At 49.6% G+C, this 17,436-nt stretch overlaps 1 protein-coding gene across 1 annotated transcript; it reads left to right on the top strand.

Moving 5' to 3' along the window:
* Positions 1-6,515: 6,515 nt before the first annotated feature.
* On the top strand, positions 6,516-9,184 carry HAPLN2 (hyaluronan and proteoglycan link protein 2). Its single transcript, XM_022559606.2, has 5 exons — positions 6,516-7,301; positions 7,507-7,860; positions 8,056-8,172; positions 8,315-8,497; positions 8,904-9,184. The coding sequence occupies exons 1-5, from the start codon at positions 7,214-7,216 to the stop codon at positions 9,182-9,184; spliced, it is 1,023 nt and encodes a 340-aa protein (XP_022415314.1). The 5' UTR covers positions 6,516-7,213.
* The last annotated feature ends 8,252 nt before the right edge of the window (positions 9,185-17,436 follow it).

Raw genomic sequence — 17,436 nt, 5'->3', positions numbered from 1 at the left:
CGTCCTCCACCTTGGCAATCACAAGTCTGTTTTCTATGTCTGTGAGTCTGTTTCTGTTTCGTAGATAAGTTCATTTGTGTCATGTTTTAGATTCCACGTATAAGCGATATCATATGGTATTTGTCTTTCTCTGTCTGACTTACTTCACTTAGTATGATAATCTCTAGGTCCATCCATGTTGCTGCAAATGGCATTATTTCATTCTTTTTTATGGCTGAGTAGTATTCCATTGTATACATGTACCACATGTTCTTTATCCATTCATCTGTAAATGGACATTTAGGTTGCTTCTTTGTCTTGGCTATTGTGAATGGTGCTGTTATGAACATAGGAGTGCAGGTATCTTTTCGAATTATAGTTTCCTCCAGATATTTGCCCAGAAGTGGGATGGCTGGATCATGTGGCAACTCTATTTTTAGTTTTTTGAGGAACGTCCATCCTGTTTTCCACAGTAGCTGCACCCCAAAAGTGCAATTTAAATGGCCCACTTGAATATAGCCATGAACTGACTGTGACAAACAGAGACATGATTAGTAATATGTAAAATATAATTGTTAAATCTTAGTAACCATGAAAACAACTTCTAGACATTTGTCTTTTGCTGTTCTCTACACTTTCCAACATTTTATTTTACCCTCATCTACCTCTGTGATAGGACAGGTGTCATCCCACTAGCCCGAGCACTTCATAAGGTCAAGACCTTCCTAAGTTCATTTACTGCATTTGCTCACACAGTTCTCTACACCCTGAGGCCCTTCAGAAAAGGGGGAATTCAGAAAAAGCACTACCCTGGCCGCACCCCTCAGCCACCACGCCCTCAGGATAGAGATGGTTGAGGAATCTGAACATTTGCCAGGTTGAGATGAGGACAACCAGATATCCCCACTGTTGTCTTTCAAGACCTTTCAGAGCCAGGAAGAGGCTGCCCATAGAGGATGCCTCTGGACTTCTTTGCTTCTAGTTTCTAGGTTCTGATCAGTACTGAAGTGGGCACTGTGGGTCCCACTTCTCAAGAGCCCCAGATCAAGGGGCTGGAGTGATGACCAGGGAACTGAGTTCTGTCAGGACTCCTGGGCTGGGCAGGGCAGCTTGAGATGGGGCATGGTCAGGGCTCCACGTGGCATCTTAGTCATGGATGGTGACATCCCCCTGTTCTTCACAGAGATGGAAACACAGAGAGGGACACCCTCACTGTTTAGAAAGAGACCTCAGCCCCATGAAGGGCCCCCACTGTTCTTGGAGGGTGTGGCTAGTTCAAGGATGTTCAAGGATGAGGGGGTCTAACGGATCTCAGCTCTTTCCCACCTCATTCTCCCCTTCTCTAGCAGTTTTCCAATTTGAACCAACCATTATAACAATGAACCTCATTCACAGCGTGCTTTTCACTGGGTAGAAGGCTGCTCCATCACCCTCACACCAGCCAGTCCCATTGGGCAGGTGTGGTGCCCGTTCGATAATTAGAGAGACTGAAGCTCCAGGAGGTTGGTATAGTCTCATAGGAAGTCAGCATCTGGCTGGAACGGGATTCCTGATTCATGGTCCAGTGTTCTTCCCATTAGCCCATGTGGCCTCATGCCCCCTCCAGACTGGCAGCCCACCCCCCACCCAAGGGCATGGGCCACATCTTCCCCTTCCTTCCCACCCTAGACTCTGTCTACAGGACAAAGGCTGTTCAGGGTAGTGAGGCATCCTGAGCGGAAAACATGTCTTTCCACAAGGCTGACTCCCCCAGGCTCACCCCGCACATGGTCCTGCAGTGCAGCCAGGATGCAGCCCCACAAAAGGCCTGAGCCTGGGTTAGAAGCAAGAGGAAGCCTGGGGGCTCCCAGGGAGGAGGAGAAAGGTGAGACCCAGCAGAGGAGGAGCAAGAGAGGGCCCTGCAGCGTCTGCTGGAGACTCTGCGGCGGCCGGCCGAGGCAGGTGGGGGTGAACGCAAATTTCACTGGAAGGAGAGGGAAGCCCCCCCCACCCCCCCAACCCCGGCACACATGGCCCTTCCCTGCTATGCACCCTAAAGTACCATTTTGCCGACTTTTCCAGTCCTTCATGCAACAATCCCGTAGTAAACTGGGCCCATGCTTGCCGTCACCAAAGATCCAGAAAATTAGTCTGCTGAACATGCCTGGAGGGTGGAGGCTGAGTCTGGGGTGTCAGGGAAAGAGGTGTCAGGACTCCATGCTCCTCTTAGATGATTCCACCTCACCCTGGTTGGTAGGCAGCAGGAGTGGCAAAGGCCTCTCCTCAGAAGGTGCCAGAAAAGATGCCAACTCAAGCTTGAGCAGTCTTACCTCATTCCTGTCTCGTAGTGTCTTCGGGAAGAACTGAGAATGAACGTGACCTGAGCAGACTGAACAGTTTGGTTATTCACGCTGTATTTATTCTTGGTCTGTTCCTTTCTCATTCCATCCTCAAGGGGTTCTCTTTGCATCTATCGCATAGTTCTAGGCCTTCCTCCCTGCCAAACTCAGCCTTTTACGGATTTATACACCAGAGACTTCCAAACTGCAACTCAGAAGTGGTCTGGGGAGAAAGGAGCAGCGAGGGGTGAGCCTGGGAATCAGGGTGCGACCGGTCAGGCCATGGAGGCTTTATACCTCCCCCTCCGCGTAAGGCTGTTTGTTTGTATTGGGCGGAAGCCAATCAGATGCGCGGGATCATGGTGTCCTGGCAGAGGAGACAGGCGGCTATTTGTCTGTTCTCGTTTGTCCTTCTCTCTGGGAGGAAGAGGGAAGGGTTTAGGAAAGGATGGAGCGGACAGGAAAAAGTCAATCCAATCCTTAAAGAGCACCGTCGGGGTGGGCTCCATGCTGTCAAATATGGCCCCAGTGAAGACCCTGCAGCTCCGGGGCTGACTCGGAGGGTCGAGGAGAGGAGTGGAAGAGGGATTAGCCGGAAAAGCAGAACGTTCTAGGCTTGACTCAACAACTGCATTCTGTGTGGTCTTGGACAAGTCACTTTCCCTTCCCTCTGGTAAATGAGGAAGCTAAGGATCCTGAAAGTGTAGGATTTAGTAACGTGAAGCCACTGATGTTGGGTTGCAGAGAGAAAAGAAGGGCAAGAGGCGATTTGAAGCTCGAAACATTTCTAAATGGCTATTTATGGAGGGAGTGCTCCCTTTGCATTGACAGCAAACAAAAAAGAAATGCACTTATTCTGGGTGTTGGAAACCTTCTATATCTTAATCTGGGGCTGGGTAGTTACAGGGTGTGTACACATGTCAACATTTATTGAGCTGTACCCTTATGATCTGCACTTTGTTGTATGTAAATTATATCTCAATAGAAAGGTTTAAAGAATGAGCTTAGGACTTCCCTGGTGGCGCAGTGGTTGGGAGTCCGCCTGCCGATGCAGGGGACGCGGGTTCGTGCCCCAGTCCGGGAGAATACTGCATGCCGTGGAGCGGCTGGGCCCGTGAGCCATGGCCGCTGAGCCTGCGTGTCCAGAGCCTGTGCTCCGCAATGGGAGAGGCCACAACAGTGAGAGGCCCACATACCTCTTATAAATAAATAAAATTTTAAAAAATAAATAAAAAATGAGCTTAAACTCCAGTAGGAGTTTAGACTTCCAAAAGAACTTCCTAATAAGAGGGATTTTAGAGAAGTGAACCTTCACTCGGGGAGGTTAAGGATCTCCTTTCTCTTGAGAACTTTAAGATTATCCATCTGCTGAAGGAGGCGATGGGGAACTAGGGAACAAATACGATGCCTTCTCTTGGAGAACTTTCCAAAATCCTTCCATCCTCAGAAATTCCCATGTCCTTCCCAGAGACAGCAAAATCCTCTGTGCTATCTAATTTCCATCTCTCCCCGTGCAATGCTGACTTCTCGCTCTGCTCTCCGTGGAGTTCAGCCATTTCCCCAGCCTTACACAAAATCTCTTCAGAGCCGTGAAGCTTGAATATTGAGGGAGACCTCATTTCAACCTTCTCACAAAACTTCTCTCTCCCTCTCCCCATTTTCTCCTCCTTGGGGATGTCAGTTCCTGTTCTGAGCCCGCCTCCACCCAGGCCCTTTTTCCGGTGGCATGTGCCAGCCGGTCCTGCATCCCACATCCCCAGCTGTTGACATTTCGTTGCCATTACCCACAGGATAAAGAAAGGGCCCCTGTTATTCAACAATAGGGGAAAAGAAGGAGACAATGGGAAATTGTGCTTCCGATGGGGTGGAGACAGAGAAGGAAAGGACAGACAGATGACAGACAGGGGAGCTGGACAGAAGGGGTCAGGTTTTCTGAAGCAACTGGAGGTCCTGGAAGTCTGATTCCCACCTTGAGAGCCTCTTCCCATAGGCAATGCGCACCCAGGCACCGGAGTGCAGAGGTGAGGGCTTTGTTGGGGGAGGTGGAGTGGTGCTACGCAGAGTAGGCCCGTATGGAAAAGTGGAGGCAGCTGGAACTTGACACTTATGGATCTTTGAGCCTCATTTGTAGTTCACTCCATGCCCATCAGTCCAACATTCTTATACCCACCCATTAATCCATCCTTTCTCTGGTCTAAGAGCATCTAGAAGAAACGAGGCATCCCATTCTCCACACTATTCCAGGTAATTATTCCTGGGTTGCCTCCTTTACTCCATCCCTCTTCATGGGTTCCCATGCCTCTTCCTAAGCCGTGTCTTCCCCTGAGCCCAGGACAGTGAGTGCCACAGACACGGTGCCCGGCCACAGAGCTGGACCCTAGTCACTTAGCCTGGCTTAGTGGAGCGATGAGTGGGGGAGTTTTTGGTACCTTGATTTCTTTGAACTCAGGGCAGAAGCCTTTCCTCAAAGGTGTGAAAGGAGAGAGTACGATGATCAGGGGTCCAAGTCCTGGGGCTCTTAGATGCTTGGACCTCCCAGGGGCCCAGGCAACTCCTTCACCTGGAGCCTCTTCCTCCAGCAGGACAAAAAGCTTCCAGTCACTGCTCCCTCCATCTCTGTGAAGAGGCCCACTTCTAACAGGTCAGTGTCAAAATATCTTACACAGTACTGTTGATCAGAATGTTCATAAAATAATTATCAGTGAAATAATTTTATTCTATACCTAAAAGTGTCTCATAAAAATTATGAATATTTAGCTTAAAAAAACCTTTTAAGTGGGAAAAAAAAAGGTGGGGGGAGGCACTGGAGCTGTTAGCCACGCTCTCATTCTCTGTAAAGGGTATGAAGAAGATAAGTGTGCGCCTGCTTTGAGAAACAGAAAGACAGATCAGTGACTAAGAGCTTGAACCTCATGTCAAGTCTGGGTTCAAGTCCCACAAAACCCCTCCTCTTACTAGCTGTGTGACCTCACTCAAGTATCCTGACATGTGAGCACCTTTGAGCATATAAAAATGGGATCCACAGTTGTTCCTACCTCATAGGATTGCTAAGGGGAGTAGATATAAAAGTGTACATGTAAAGTGCCTAGAGCAGTTTCAGGCACGTTAAACTTTAAACGTGTTGGTGCTGGCTGTCATTACTATGGGTCCCTCAATCGGTCTCAGTTCCCACTATCACTGTGCTTACCAGGTTCTCCTGTACAGGAGATGTGTTCTCTCGCTCAGGTCCCTGTCCCAGATGCTTTCCTTTTTAACCATTGGGAAGTCCTTTCTGCACCTAAACCCTGTCTCTTCTGCATGCTCAGCTCTGGCCTTCATCTGCAAGAAGACGGAGTCCAGCTCCTTAGCTTTCCGACCCTTCCTCAGTCTTGCCTTCCTCTTGCCGTGTCCCTGCTCTCCTTCCCAGAAGTCCTTAATGTGAGCTCATTCATTAACACACATATTTATTTAGCACCTACTGTGTGCCAGAAACTATGCCGGGAGCTGCAGATAACAGCTAACATATACATAGCCCTTACTAGATATCAGGACCTATTGAAGCATTTTACATACATTCTTCTAATCCCCACAACTGCTCAGTGAGGTAGGTGTGCTGCTATTCACCACATTTTACTGGTGAGGACATTGAGGCAGAGAGAGGTTAAGCAACTTGTTCAAAGTCATGCGATTAGGAAGTGGGGGAATCAGATCTCAAAAAGGAATAAAACTAGGTTAAGGGGTCTTTAGTCTAATTCTAAAAAAAATGGCCAAGGTGATAAAGGATAGAATAAAGAAGGGGGGAAAATCAACGACTGAAATAGACAATTGTGTTTGAAATCTTTTTTTTTTTTTTTTTTTTTTGCGGTACGCGGGCCTCTCACTGTTGTGGCCTCTCCCGCTGCGGAGCACAGGCTCCGGACGCGCAGGCTCAGAGGCCATGGCTCACGCGCCCAGCCGCTCCGCGGCATGTGGGATCTTCCCGGACCGGGGCACAAACCCGTGTCCCCTGCATCGGCAGGCAGACCCTCAACCACTGCGCCACCAGGGAAGCCCTGAAATCATTTTTAATAGCCTTATAATTTTATACTTGATAATTACTGGAAAGCTCACCGACATAGTCTACATATGCATATGTATTAGTTTCAGATCCACACTGCTAATTTAGCTGTTAATAGAACTACTTCTAAGAAAAAAAAGTCCCCAGTCCAAGACAGTAGGGGAACCAGAGGCGTAGATCACAGTGCACTACAGCGTGATGAAGTGGAGGGGAGGGGAAAGGTTTCCCAGAGGAGGTGAGGCCCAAACTGATTGCCTGTAAGAAGAAGGTGAGGGTGAACTTGGACTGTGTTGGAGCCAGAACATGTCTGGAGCACAGCGCAGAGGGCACAGGTAGTGAGGGGTAGGGTGGGGGGGGGCAATGCTGGAGGTGCTGGGAGAAGCTGGATCACAGGGAGCCTTGGAAGTTGGGTTCGGACACTGGATTTGATCCTCACGGCAATGGGGAGTCACTGTTTTCAGCAGGAGAGTGACAAGACCATATTTACTCTGGCTTCAGATGAAGAATGGGTATTGGGAGAGGACAGAGACCACAGCTGGCCATCCAGAAGGCGAGACTTGGGAAGTACAACTGGTGCTGAGAATGGATAGGTAGAGGAGGTGCTAAATTAGGACCTGCTGACTGCAGGGATGTGAGAGAGGAGGAGGGATGGGCTCAGGAGGCCTGGCAGGGAGTGGAGTTAGTTACTGCCCCTCCCCCATTACCTTCCTTTTGCGAACAACTTCAGCCCCTTTTTCTGCCCTCACGGCTTCCAGCTGGACAGTCCCCTCTCAGGAATCCCTGATGGGAGATCTACCCTGTTCCTTCCACCCCATGCCCTTAGTCCTAAGGAATGCTCACCCTTTGTGCCCTGCAGACCGTGCTGGGCTGACTCCCCATCATGCAAGGCAGGGCCAGTCTCCCCACTCTCTACCACTTCCTTCTCCCTTGGGCCTTCACCACCTTCCACAGAGCCCTGGGGGACTCAGGTAAGACCTTAGCTCTGCCCAGAATCTGGGGAACAGTGGTGGGGAAAGTGGGAAGGGCAGCTGTTGGAGATACTCTGGGGCTGAGAGTCATTGCTGAGTGAGCAATGGAGGAGAGGGTTGGGGGAGCCTGGGGTAAGGGGATCTGGGTAGGCACTCGGGGCATTGAGGGTCGGGGGTTCCTGCCACTGTGGCCCCCTCTGCTCAGCGCCCCACCCTGGCCCCCACTACCTCCTGCCCCCCATCCACGAGGTCATTCACTCTCGTCGTGGGGCCACGACCACGCTGCCCTGCGTCCTGGGCGCCCCGCCTCCCAGCTACAAGGTGCGCTGGAGCAAAGTGGAGCCGGGGGAACTCCAGGAAACGCCCATCCTCATCACCAACGGACTGCACGCCCGGGGCTACGGGCCCCTGGGGGGGCGTGCCAGGATGCGAAGGGGGCATCGGCTAGACGCCTCCCTGGTCATCGCGGGCGTGCGCCTGGAGGACGAGGGCCGGTACCGCTGTGAGCTCATCAATGGCATCGAGGACGAGAGTGTGGCGCTGACCCTTCGCCTGGAGGGTGAGGCCCTTCGGTTACTGCCCCGCTCCTCTCCAGGGGTGGCTCGGCTGTCTCATCTCAGGCCTCCCAGGGCTCCTCCCCAGCCTCTCCCCCGCCTGCTCCTGGGGTCCCCCTAGCCCTTTTTCCTAGGCTGCACCGCCCTTCCTTCCCCCTCTCCTTCTGCCTGCCCTCCCCAGGCTGTCTGCCACCCCCCAGGTGTGGTGTTTCCGTACCAGCCCAGCCGGGGCAGGTACCAGTTCAATTACTACGAGGCGAAGCAGGCGTGCGAGGAGCAAGACGGACGCCTGGCCACCTACGCCCAGCTGTACCAGGGTGAGCGGCCGAACCCCGGCACCGCCCAGGCGCCCTCCGGGCTGTCACGTGGACCCCAGTGGAGGCGAACTCCGGGTCTGCTCCCGCCTGTGACGCCTCTAATCGCCCTACACAACCCCCACCCCCCGCCATCTCCCCCCAGCGTGGACCGAGGGTCTGGACTGGTGTAACGCGGGCTGGCTGCTCGAGGGTTCCGTGCGCTACCCTGTGCTCACGGCGCGCGCTCCTTGCGGTGGCCCAGGTCGGCCCGGGATCCGCAGCTACGGGCCCCGCGACCGGAAGCGCGACCGCTACGACGCCTTCTGCTTTACCTCTGAGCTGTCGGGTAAGGGGGCGGGGCTAGCCAGCCTCAGCACCGGAGGGGGCGTGGCCTGACCGGCTGCGAAGGAGGAGGATTCAGCCTGTGAATGAGGCGGGGCGGGGCGAGCGGGGCCAGGACCCGGACCTGAAGGATGGGGCCGGGAAGGTAGAAGGCAAGTGGCTTGAGATCCCGGGCCAGCTCCGTGGTCTCTTGAAGGCCTCGCCCCTCCGTCACTCCGCCCACCCAGGCTCCAGCCTGTCTCCCGCAACCTCACCCTCACCCCCAGTCTCGTTACTCCCACTCCTCCTACCCAAGCTCGGACCCACCCGACCACACCTGCCCCCCCGACTCTGCTCCCTGGGAGTCCGAATCCCGCTGCGCCCCGACTGGCCCTTCTCTGGATCAGTCGGTGACCCGCTTCGGTCCCCAGGCCAAGTGTTCTTCGTGCCGGGGCGGCTGACGCTGTCTGAAGCCCACGCGGCGTGCCGGCGGCGCGGGGCCGTGGTGGCCAAGGTCGGGCACCTCTATGCAGCCTGGAAGTTCTCCGGGCTGGACCAATGCGACGGCGGCTGGCTGGCGGATGGCAGCGTGCGCTTCCCCATCACCACGCCTCGGCCGCGCTGCGGAGGCCTCCCGGATCCCGGAGTGCGCAGCTTCGGCTTCCCCAGACCCCAGCAGGCGGCCTACGGGACCTACTGCTACTCCGAATAGGGGCCCACAGCGCCCCCTCCAGCGCGCGCGACAAAGCCTGGGAGTCGTGTCAGGGGGTCTCTCGCCGCCCCTTTCCCGCGAGCCTCCGCTTCCATCAGACGAGGAGCAGTCCCTCCTGACCCGCCTTCTCGGCCGAGGGCTGCAGGCCGAGGATCCCGGCTGTCCCGGCGTCGGGGAGGGGAAGTGGTGGCGCACCCGGTGGCGGTGCGCGGCTACGACCCTCGGACCCGCGGTGGTTCGCGAGCCCCGGCAGACGAGGCAGCCACTGCTAGGTGACGGAAGGGGAGTCCAGGGGGCATTAACTGACTTCTATATACAGCAATAAAATAACTCGAGGACTTTTTGTGTTGGGTGAAGCTGTAAGCGCGGCGGCGAGGCGTGGGGGGATGAGGGGGATAGCCTTGGACCCAGCGTGCTGACAGCGCGCCTAGGAAGACAGAGTAAGAGCAGAGGCTACTGCCCCTGAGGGGTGAACCTGCAAGAGAGTAGGGATTGCGAGGAGAGGGCACCAAAATGCCGAAAGAGAGTTGGATTCACCGTTGACGGCCTGGTCACGGATAGGAGCGAGTGAATCCAGGGTGGTGTTGTACCAGGCACCACGAGGGGGCGCCACACACTCACTTAAGATTACTCTAGTTCAAATCTGCCAGGAGCGTTCCAACCCCCGAGGCCTAGCCCCTGGGCACCACAGAACAAATACAAGGTGGACCTGAACATATTTCAAAATGTGTTTGTATCCTGCCAGTCTCCCAGAAGGGTTTACATGATTGCTATTAAAGGAAGGAAAGTCATTCCGCTGTTAACAGCTGATGGGAAATTAAGCCCTCAGAAGGAGGAGGAGGTTAACGGACACAATAAGGTTCTCGCAGGGCTGATACTGCAGGGTGGTTATGTGCATTGGGTTTAGCGTTCACCACCATCACGACTGCCAGGGCAAAAGGGGCAACTGGACCAGGGGCATTCTTAACAACTGGCTAAAAGAAACATACCAGTAACTCAAGAGACAAACTCCAATGTCATTAATTCATTTTCCTTAATATATATTATATTCTATACATTTTCTTTGTATGTTTGTTTGTTTATTACTGTTCAAGCAATCTAACTACACCACAGAAAGCCTGGGCTAGAGAATAGTCATGACTGGAGCAAAGGGTATGAACTTCCTAATGGCACTTCATACATGTTGTAAAATTGCCTTCCAAGAGGATTCTTGCAATCATTGTCAAATGAATTCATCCCATGGGACTTTATATAAGGGACAGAGGGTGACTGAATGAACAGCATCTTCAATAATCCTCATATAGCAAATGAAATATTTGTTCCAGTTCTTAAGCTTTGGTTTTTTTCATCTCGGTCATGGGATAATAAGATCTGCCTCCCAAGTTTGCTGTGAACAGTAATTGAGACAATGCATCGACTGCATAGTACATGCCTGGTACACATAAGAGGCACTCAGTAAGCGGTACCTATAATAATTAATGAGTAATAATGATAGTAACAGAACAAAAATAATCATTCCTATTCAGGTTCTTACTAGGTAGCCTGTAGTATCCGTTGTTGTATGGCACTTATTAGTCAGGATAAGCTAAATTATGCTGTGATAACAAAAAAACCCCAAATCTCAGTGGCTTAAAACATAAAGGTTTATTTCTCACTCTAGCTACATGTATTGTGGTCAATAATGGGGCTCTTCTCATTTTAGTTATTCAGGGACCCCGGGTGACAGAGCAGCCACCATCTCATATGCCATCAATCACCATGCCAGAAGGAAAAAATAAAAAGAGCTCTGGAGGGTCTTATACAAGCAGTTAATAGCTACAGGCCCCAGGGACACCTGTCTTGTCCACAATTCAATTCTCCAAAACTAATTACATGACCCCACTGAACCAGAAGGGGGCAGCAAAGAGCAATCTTACTCTCACCTAGAAGTAGAATTGGAACTATTTGGTGAACAGCACCAGCACAAATGTTGACCACCAACAGCAAGGAGGGCAGTCTAAATTCTGGGACACATTGGACATATTGGTAGTCACCCACTCCCCCAATCTTCTGGGTTTTCTAATGTTTGATTCTCTTAATGTTTGATTAATGTTCGATTCTCTTCCATTTGTCTTAGACAGGTGCTATGGAGTGAATGTTTGTGTCCCCCAACTCCTATTATGGAGTCAGAACCCCAGGAAGCCAAGGTCTAAGGCCTTGCAGCTCAGCCCGTAGGAAGATGGCATGCCTTCAGTATAATGCCTTCAGCATTTGTCAAGAGACCATATGAGAAACGGTCACGGGAGGAGCTTTTCATTTGCTGCAAAGCTTTGTTTCTTTGCCCATAGAAACATATGACCACAAATTCTTACAACTACTCTTCATATTGCTATTACTATTATTTTTTCGTTATAGAGAATTTAAAAGGTACACAAAAAATAGAGGGAACAGAATAACAAATCACTCCATCCTCCAGCTTGACGATTTCAAAATTATCCTTGTTTCTTGAATCCTCTCATTTGTGTTTGTTTTTTGCTGGAATATTTTAAAACAAATCTCAAATAGCCTATCGTTTCACCTGTAAATACTCAGTATGTATTTCTAATATATAGTGACTTAAAAATAACCATAATTCTGGGAATTCCCTGGCCGTTCAGTGGTTAGGACTCCACGCTCTCTCTGCCAAGGGCCCAGGTTCAATCCCTGGTTGGGGAATTTGTGGTAACAAGCCACCCAGTGTGGCAAAAAAAAAATTTTTTTTTAAACAAACAAGCATAATTTACTATCACACTCCTCCAACAAAATTAATGTTATCTAACATTTAGTTCATGATCAATTTCTCCTGAATGTCTAAAAGTATAATTTTATAATAAGTTTATTTGCTCAAACCAGGATCCAACTAAGGTCTACACATTGCATTTGATTAGTTGTTTTGGGTTAATTTAAGTATGTTTTTTTTTTTTGGCTGCATTGGGTCTTTGTTGCTGCGCACAGGCTTTCTTCGAGTTGCGGCGAGCAGGGGCTGCTCTTCATTGTGAAGCATGGCGTCTCATTGTGGTGGCTTCTCTTGTTGTGGAGCACGGGCTCTAGGTGCATGGGCTTCAGTAGTTGCAGCGCGTGGGCTCGGTAGTTGTGGCTTGCGGACTCTAGAGCCCACGCTCAGTAGTTGTGGCGCACGGGCTTAGTTGCTCCGCAGCATGTGGGATCTTCCCAGACCAGGGCTCGAACCCGTGTCCCCCGCATTGGCAGGCAGACTCCTAACCACTGTGCCACCAGGGAAGCCCCTTTAAGTATCTTTTAAGCCATAATACTTCCTCCTTCATTTTATCTATGCCATCTTGTTTGTTTATGTAACTCGGTCTTTTTCCTATCAGGTTTCCCACAGTCTTGATTTGGCTGAGTGTATCCTCAAAGCGTCATTTAATATATTCCTCCAACCCCTGTAATTATATTTACAAGTTTGATTAAATTAACATTCACTTTTCTTTCCCCCAGGAGTATTTAGTAAGTGATGCTGCATACTTCCTCCTTCGTCACATCAGAAGGCACATGGTGTCTGAATATTGGGCTGAAATAGTGATGCTAAGGTTGATCAGTGAATTCAGGTAGTGTAAGTCTGATCCACTCATTATAAAGTTCTTCACTGTATTAGTTTCCTATGGCTGCTGTAACAAACTGCCACAAACCTGGTGGCTTAAGACAACAGAAATTTATTCTCTTACAGCTCTGGAGGCCAGAAGTCCAAACTCAAGGTGTCGGCAGTGTCACACTCCCTCTGGAGACTCTGAGGAGAATTGTTTCTTGCCTCTTATAACTTCTGGTGTCTGGCGGTGTTCTTGGGCTCCTTTGGCTGCATCACTGCAATCTCCACCTCCTCCTTTTCATGTGCCTGTGTCTTTTCTTCCGTCTCTCATAAGGGCACTTGTCACTGGGTTTGCCTCACCTGGCTAATCCAGGATGATCTCATCTCAAAACCATTAACCGAATTCCAGGAATGAATTCATGTAATAAATGACATCCACAAAGACCCTTTTCCAAGCAAGTTAACATTTGCAGATTTTAGGGATTAGGACGTGGATATCTCTGTGGCCAACTGTCAACTCACTACACTCATCAACTTTTTAATCTAATGGCTACTGATGATCACTGTCTAGATCCATTATTTCATTAGAAGTGCAAAATGGAGATGCTCTAATTTTGTCATTTCTCCTTCATTTATTAGCTGTGAATTGTCTATGAGGAAAAATTTCTCTTTACCCACTATTTTGTCACCCTGACATATAACCCATTCGGGAAGGTAGGATTAATGTTTGATTCTCTTCCGTTTGTCTTAGATAGGTGCTGTGGAGTGAATGTTTGTGTCCCCCCACTCCTCAAAATTCATATGTTAAAACCTTAATCCCTAATGTGCTGGTATTTGGAGGTGGGGTCTTTGGGAGGTAATGAGGTCACAAGGGTGGAGCCCTCATGATGAGATTAGTGCCCTTATAAGAAGAGACTTCAGAGAGCTTACTTTCTCTCTCTGCTCTCCACCATGTGAGAATACAACGAGAAGACATCTGAGAACCAGGAAGTGGGCCCTCACCAGACACCAGATCTGCTGGCCTCCAGTACTGTGAGAAATAAATGTTGTTTAAGTCACCCTGACTATGGTAATTTGTTATAGCAGCCTAAACTGACTAAGACAACAGGGTTCCCTAAAAGCAGATGTGAGTCAAGACTTTGAGTGCAAGGAGTTTATCTGGGAGGTCATGCTAAGGAGCACTGGTATAGAAGTGGAGAAGTGAGACAGGAAAGGGGAGGAAGCTAATGAAACGTTGTGATAGAGCAGGTGGAGCAACTGGGGCTCAATCCTGCTGGGGAATTCTAGAAGGCAATGTAGAACCTGTCTCAGGAAATCCCACCTGAGGGGCAAAGAAACTAAAGTATTATTGGTCAACTTCCTGTCTGAAAGTTGAGGGCTGCGTCTGGAAGCATTAACCCTCTACCATTCCTGGCTAGCCCTGAGCACAAATATGCTCCCACAGCCAGAAAAAAATGTCCCCAGGCAGAGTCACAGATGTTCTCCCAGAGGCCTTCCCCTTGCAGAGGTGAATGCTAAACCCTTTGCACTGCTCATCCATTTGTGTCTCCATGATAATATCACTTTGTCCCCTCACCGATTCTTCAAGGTCATGGCTGGTCGCAATTTCTAATTCATTAAAAAGAAAGTCTTGGGAGGCTTCCCTGGTGGCGCAGTTGTTGAGAGTCTGCCTGCCGATGCAGGGGACACAGGTTCGTGCCCCGGTCCGGGAAGATCCCACATGCCGCTGAGCGGCTAGGCCCGTGAGCCATGGCCGCTGAGCCTGCACATCCGGAGCCTGTGCTCCACAACGGGAGAGGCCACAGCAGTGAGAGGCCCGCGTAATGAAAAAAAACAAAAACAAAAACAAAAAAAAACAAAAAAAGAAAGTCTTGGGAATTCCCTGGCTGTCCAGTGGTTAGGATTCTGTGATTTCACTGCCTAGGGCCCGGGTTCAATTCCTGGTCAGGGAACTAAGATCCCACAAGCTCCATGGTGCAGCCAAAAAAAAGGAAAAAGCATCTTATAACAAGAAGGTTAGTGGAACAAACAGTTGCTGCAGTTGGTTCCAAGGCCGTAATCAATATTCAACATCTCCCTCCTCTACAATTCACTCTGTTGGTCTATGAGTCTTTCACAATGGAAAAACGCTGACCTTCATCCCTGAAGGCCTCAGCCTTTCATTACCATGCCCTTAACAGGCCAACATTGCTGTATCTGCCTGTTCATGATTACCACTGGACATGGGATAATCAAGATCAAACATCTTGGCCAGTATAATTCTTTTCTTTGTTTACTGGTCAGTTGGCATGAGGTGCCCAAATGACCCAGAAGTTGCTATAGCCTTAGGTTTAGTGATACCCTTACTGTGACACCTGGTAGATGCATCTCCCACTCCAGGAACTATGGCTTCTAATCCTGCAGAGCCTAAATTTATAGGTACAGGAAGCACAAATTCCCGAAGTGGGTCACTGGTGAGAGGGGTATTGCTTCTTCCATATCCTGGTTCCTGTACCCATGATTTTTACCCGTGGGATACAGCACCATGGAATGGCCATTGGTTCAAATATATATATATACTGTGTTTTGAAGGCCAGTACCTCAATCCTAGAGGATGTTTTCCCCAAGCTGGTATTTAGATGTGGTGTAAAGAGGCCATACTAACGTACTATCAGGTTGGCAGTTTCAAGGAGATATGGTGCATTGTAGGGCCAATGGATCCTGTGGTCATGTGCCCACTGTCACATTTCCTTCACTATAAAGTTGACCTCCTTGGTTAGAGGTGATACTATATGGGATCTCATAAGGATAAACCATTTCCTTTATGTCCTTGGATATAGATATTGGTGATGGCCAAAGCACTTGGGCAGGAAAGGGAAATCTATATCCAGAATATGCATTAATCCCAGTAAGGAGTTACTGCTCCCCCCTCCAAACTGAAAGAGGTACATTGTAATCAACAGGCTTCCCAGTGGCTGGTTGATCTCTTTGAGGGAGGGTACCATGTTGAGGCTTTAGCATCTATCTCTGCTGTTCACAGGCCGAACATCCAGCATCGGCAGTAGCTCGATCAGCCTTGGTGAGAGGGAGCCCATGCTGGTGAGCCCTTATGTAGTCTCCATATTCACTGCCACAATGGGCACATTGTGCAAACCCCGGCATCGCGGAGGACAAAGGCTGGCTGTTATCCACTGGAGTCCTTCTGTTCCCCTAGCTGTTCAATGTCTCCTCTGCAGTGAATGCTCTCAAATGGTACTGCCATCAGACACAATGTCCACTCCTGTAAGTCCATCCATACAGCTCTTCCCTAGACTTCTTATCTCCAGCCTTCCAGTTGTGCCCTTTCTGGCCTGACCAACCAAGCCATTTGCCACTGCTCAAGAGTCCATGTACATACTTCCTTCAAGTCACCTCTCTCACTGCAAAGTAGATGAGCTGTGTACTGCTTGAAACATCCTCCTGGGAGGATCTTCCCTCACCACTGACTTTCAGGGACACCCCTTTGGGGGCTGCAGTGTGGTAACAGGCCATGTTTAGCTCACATCAATATGTCGCAGTGATTCATCTATGGACCAGGTGTGGGCTTTGTCCTCCTCTGAATCCTAATCACAGACAAGCCCCACAAGGCTACAGGGTGAGCTGGGAGAGAGGCAAGGGTGCAGCAGAGATAGGTAATGTGGGAATCTGGGCCTACTGCTCACGTGGTTTACTCATGCCTCTGTATGTGTTCACGCCCAGTCACAAATATACCACTGTGGATTGCCACTGTGCTCACCCACGTGTGCTCATGACTTAGCAGGTCTGAAAATTCCCGGATCTTGATAGGAAAGGGAAACAGGGAAAGAAAGGAATCCAATAAGTAATTAAGTAAATAATCCAAATAATTGGGCAGGTGATGGCTCTGGGCAGCTGGAGCTCAAAGCTGCTGGGAGCTCTGAGAGGAACTTGCCTCAGAGTGTTCCCTCCTAAGAGGCGAGGGGCTGGGGTTTTAGGCTATCAAGTCCCATTCTGTCACTGATTGAGGGCCGTTTCCAGGGGCATTCTGACTTGCCATGCACTTAGGCCAAGTGTACCTCCACATCAGAAATGAATCCTTATCAAGGGACAGGGACACCAACACGATCTGCTATATACCCCATTCATTTTCAAAATTGTGAGTTGATGTCCTGTCAACATCCAGAGGTGACCATTGATCTTATTTTTTATGAAACCATGGACGTTTTATCCACTTGACGTGTTTCAATCTCTTCCAGTCATTATTCATCTTAATGCTGATGTTTCATTTTTGGCCAGTGGGAGTCTTCTCAAGTTGGCTACTGGGTCCTTTTGACATGAACCTGACCTAAGTCTCATAACTTCCTTATTCTCAAGTATGACAAACTATCCTGCCCCAGACCTGGAATCTCTCCAAAGAGTTCCATTTAGTGAAAAGTACTATTTAGAGACCTCAATCTGGATACAAGGGGTATTCACTGTTATTGGTTTGTCATTGCTTCTAAGCCTTTTCAGGAGACAGAAGATAAATATGCAAATCTTGAGTTCACGCTGCTACTTCCAATGCAGATTTAAGATTAGCAGCTTTTGCTTAACTTTCATTTTCTAACACTGAAAATCTTAGTTCCTAACACCATTACTATAATTACTTATTTGCTTTATCACCATAAATAGCCCTTTCCAAAATAATAATGCCAGCAGTAACATATCTCCATGG

Source organism: Delphinapterus leucas, chromosome 1 (assembly GCF_059928025.1).
Source record: "Delphinapterus leucas isolate spDelLeu-1000000601 "Yukka" chromosome 1, BTC_Dleu_Yukka2, whole genome shotgun sequence".
NCBI classification, from domain to species: domain Eukaryota; kingdom Metazoa; phylum Chordata; class Mammalia; order Artiodactyla; family Monodontidae; genus Delphinapterus; species Delphinapterus leucas.
Note: the sequence above shows the minus strand (reverse complement) of the source record. Positions and strands in the feature narration are given on the sequence as shown.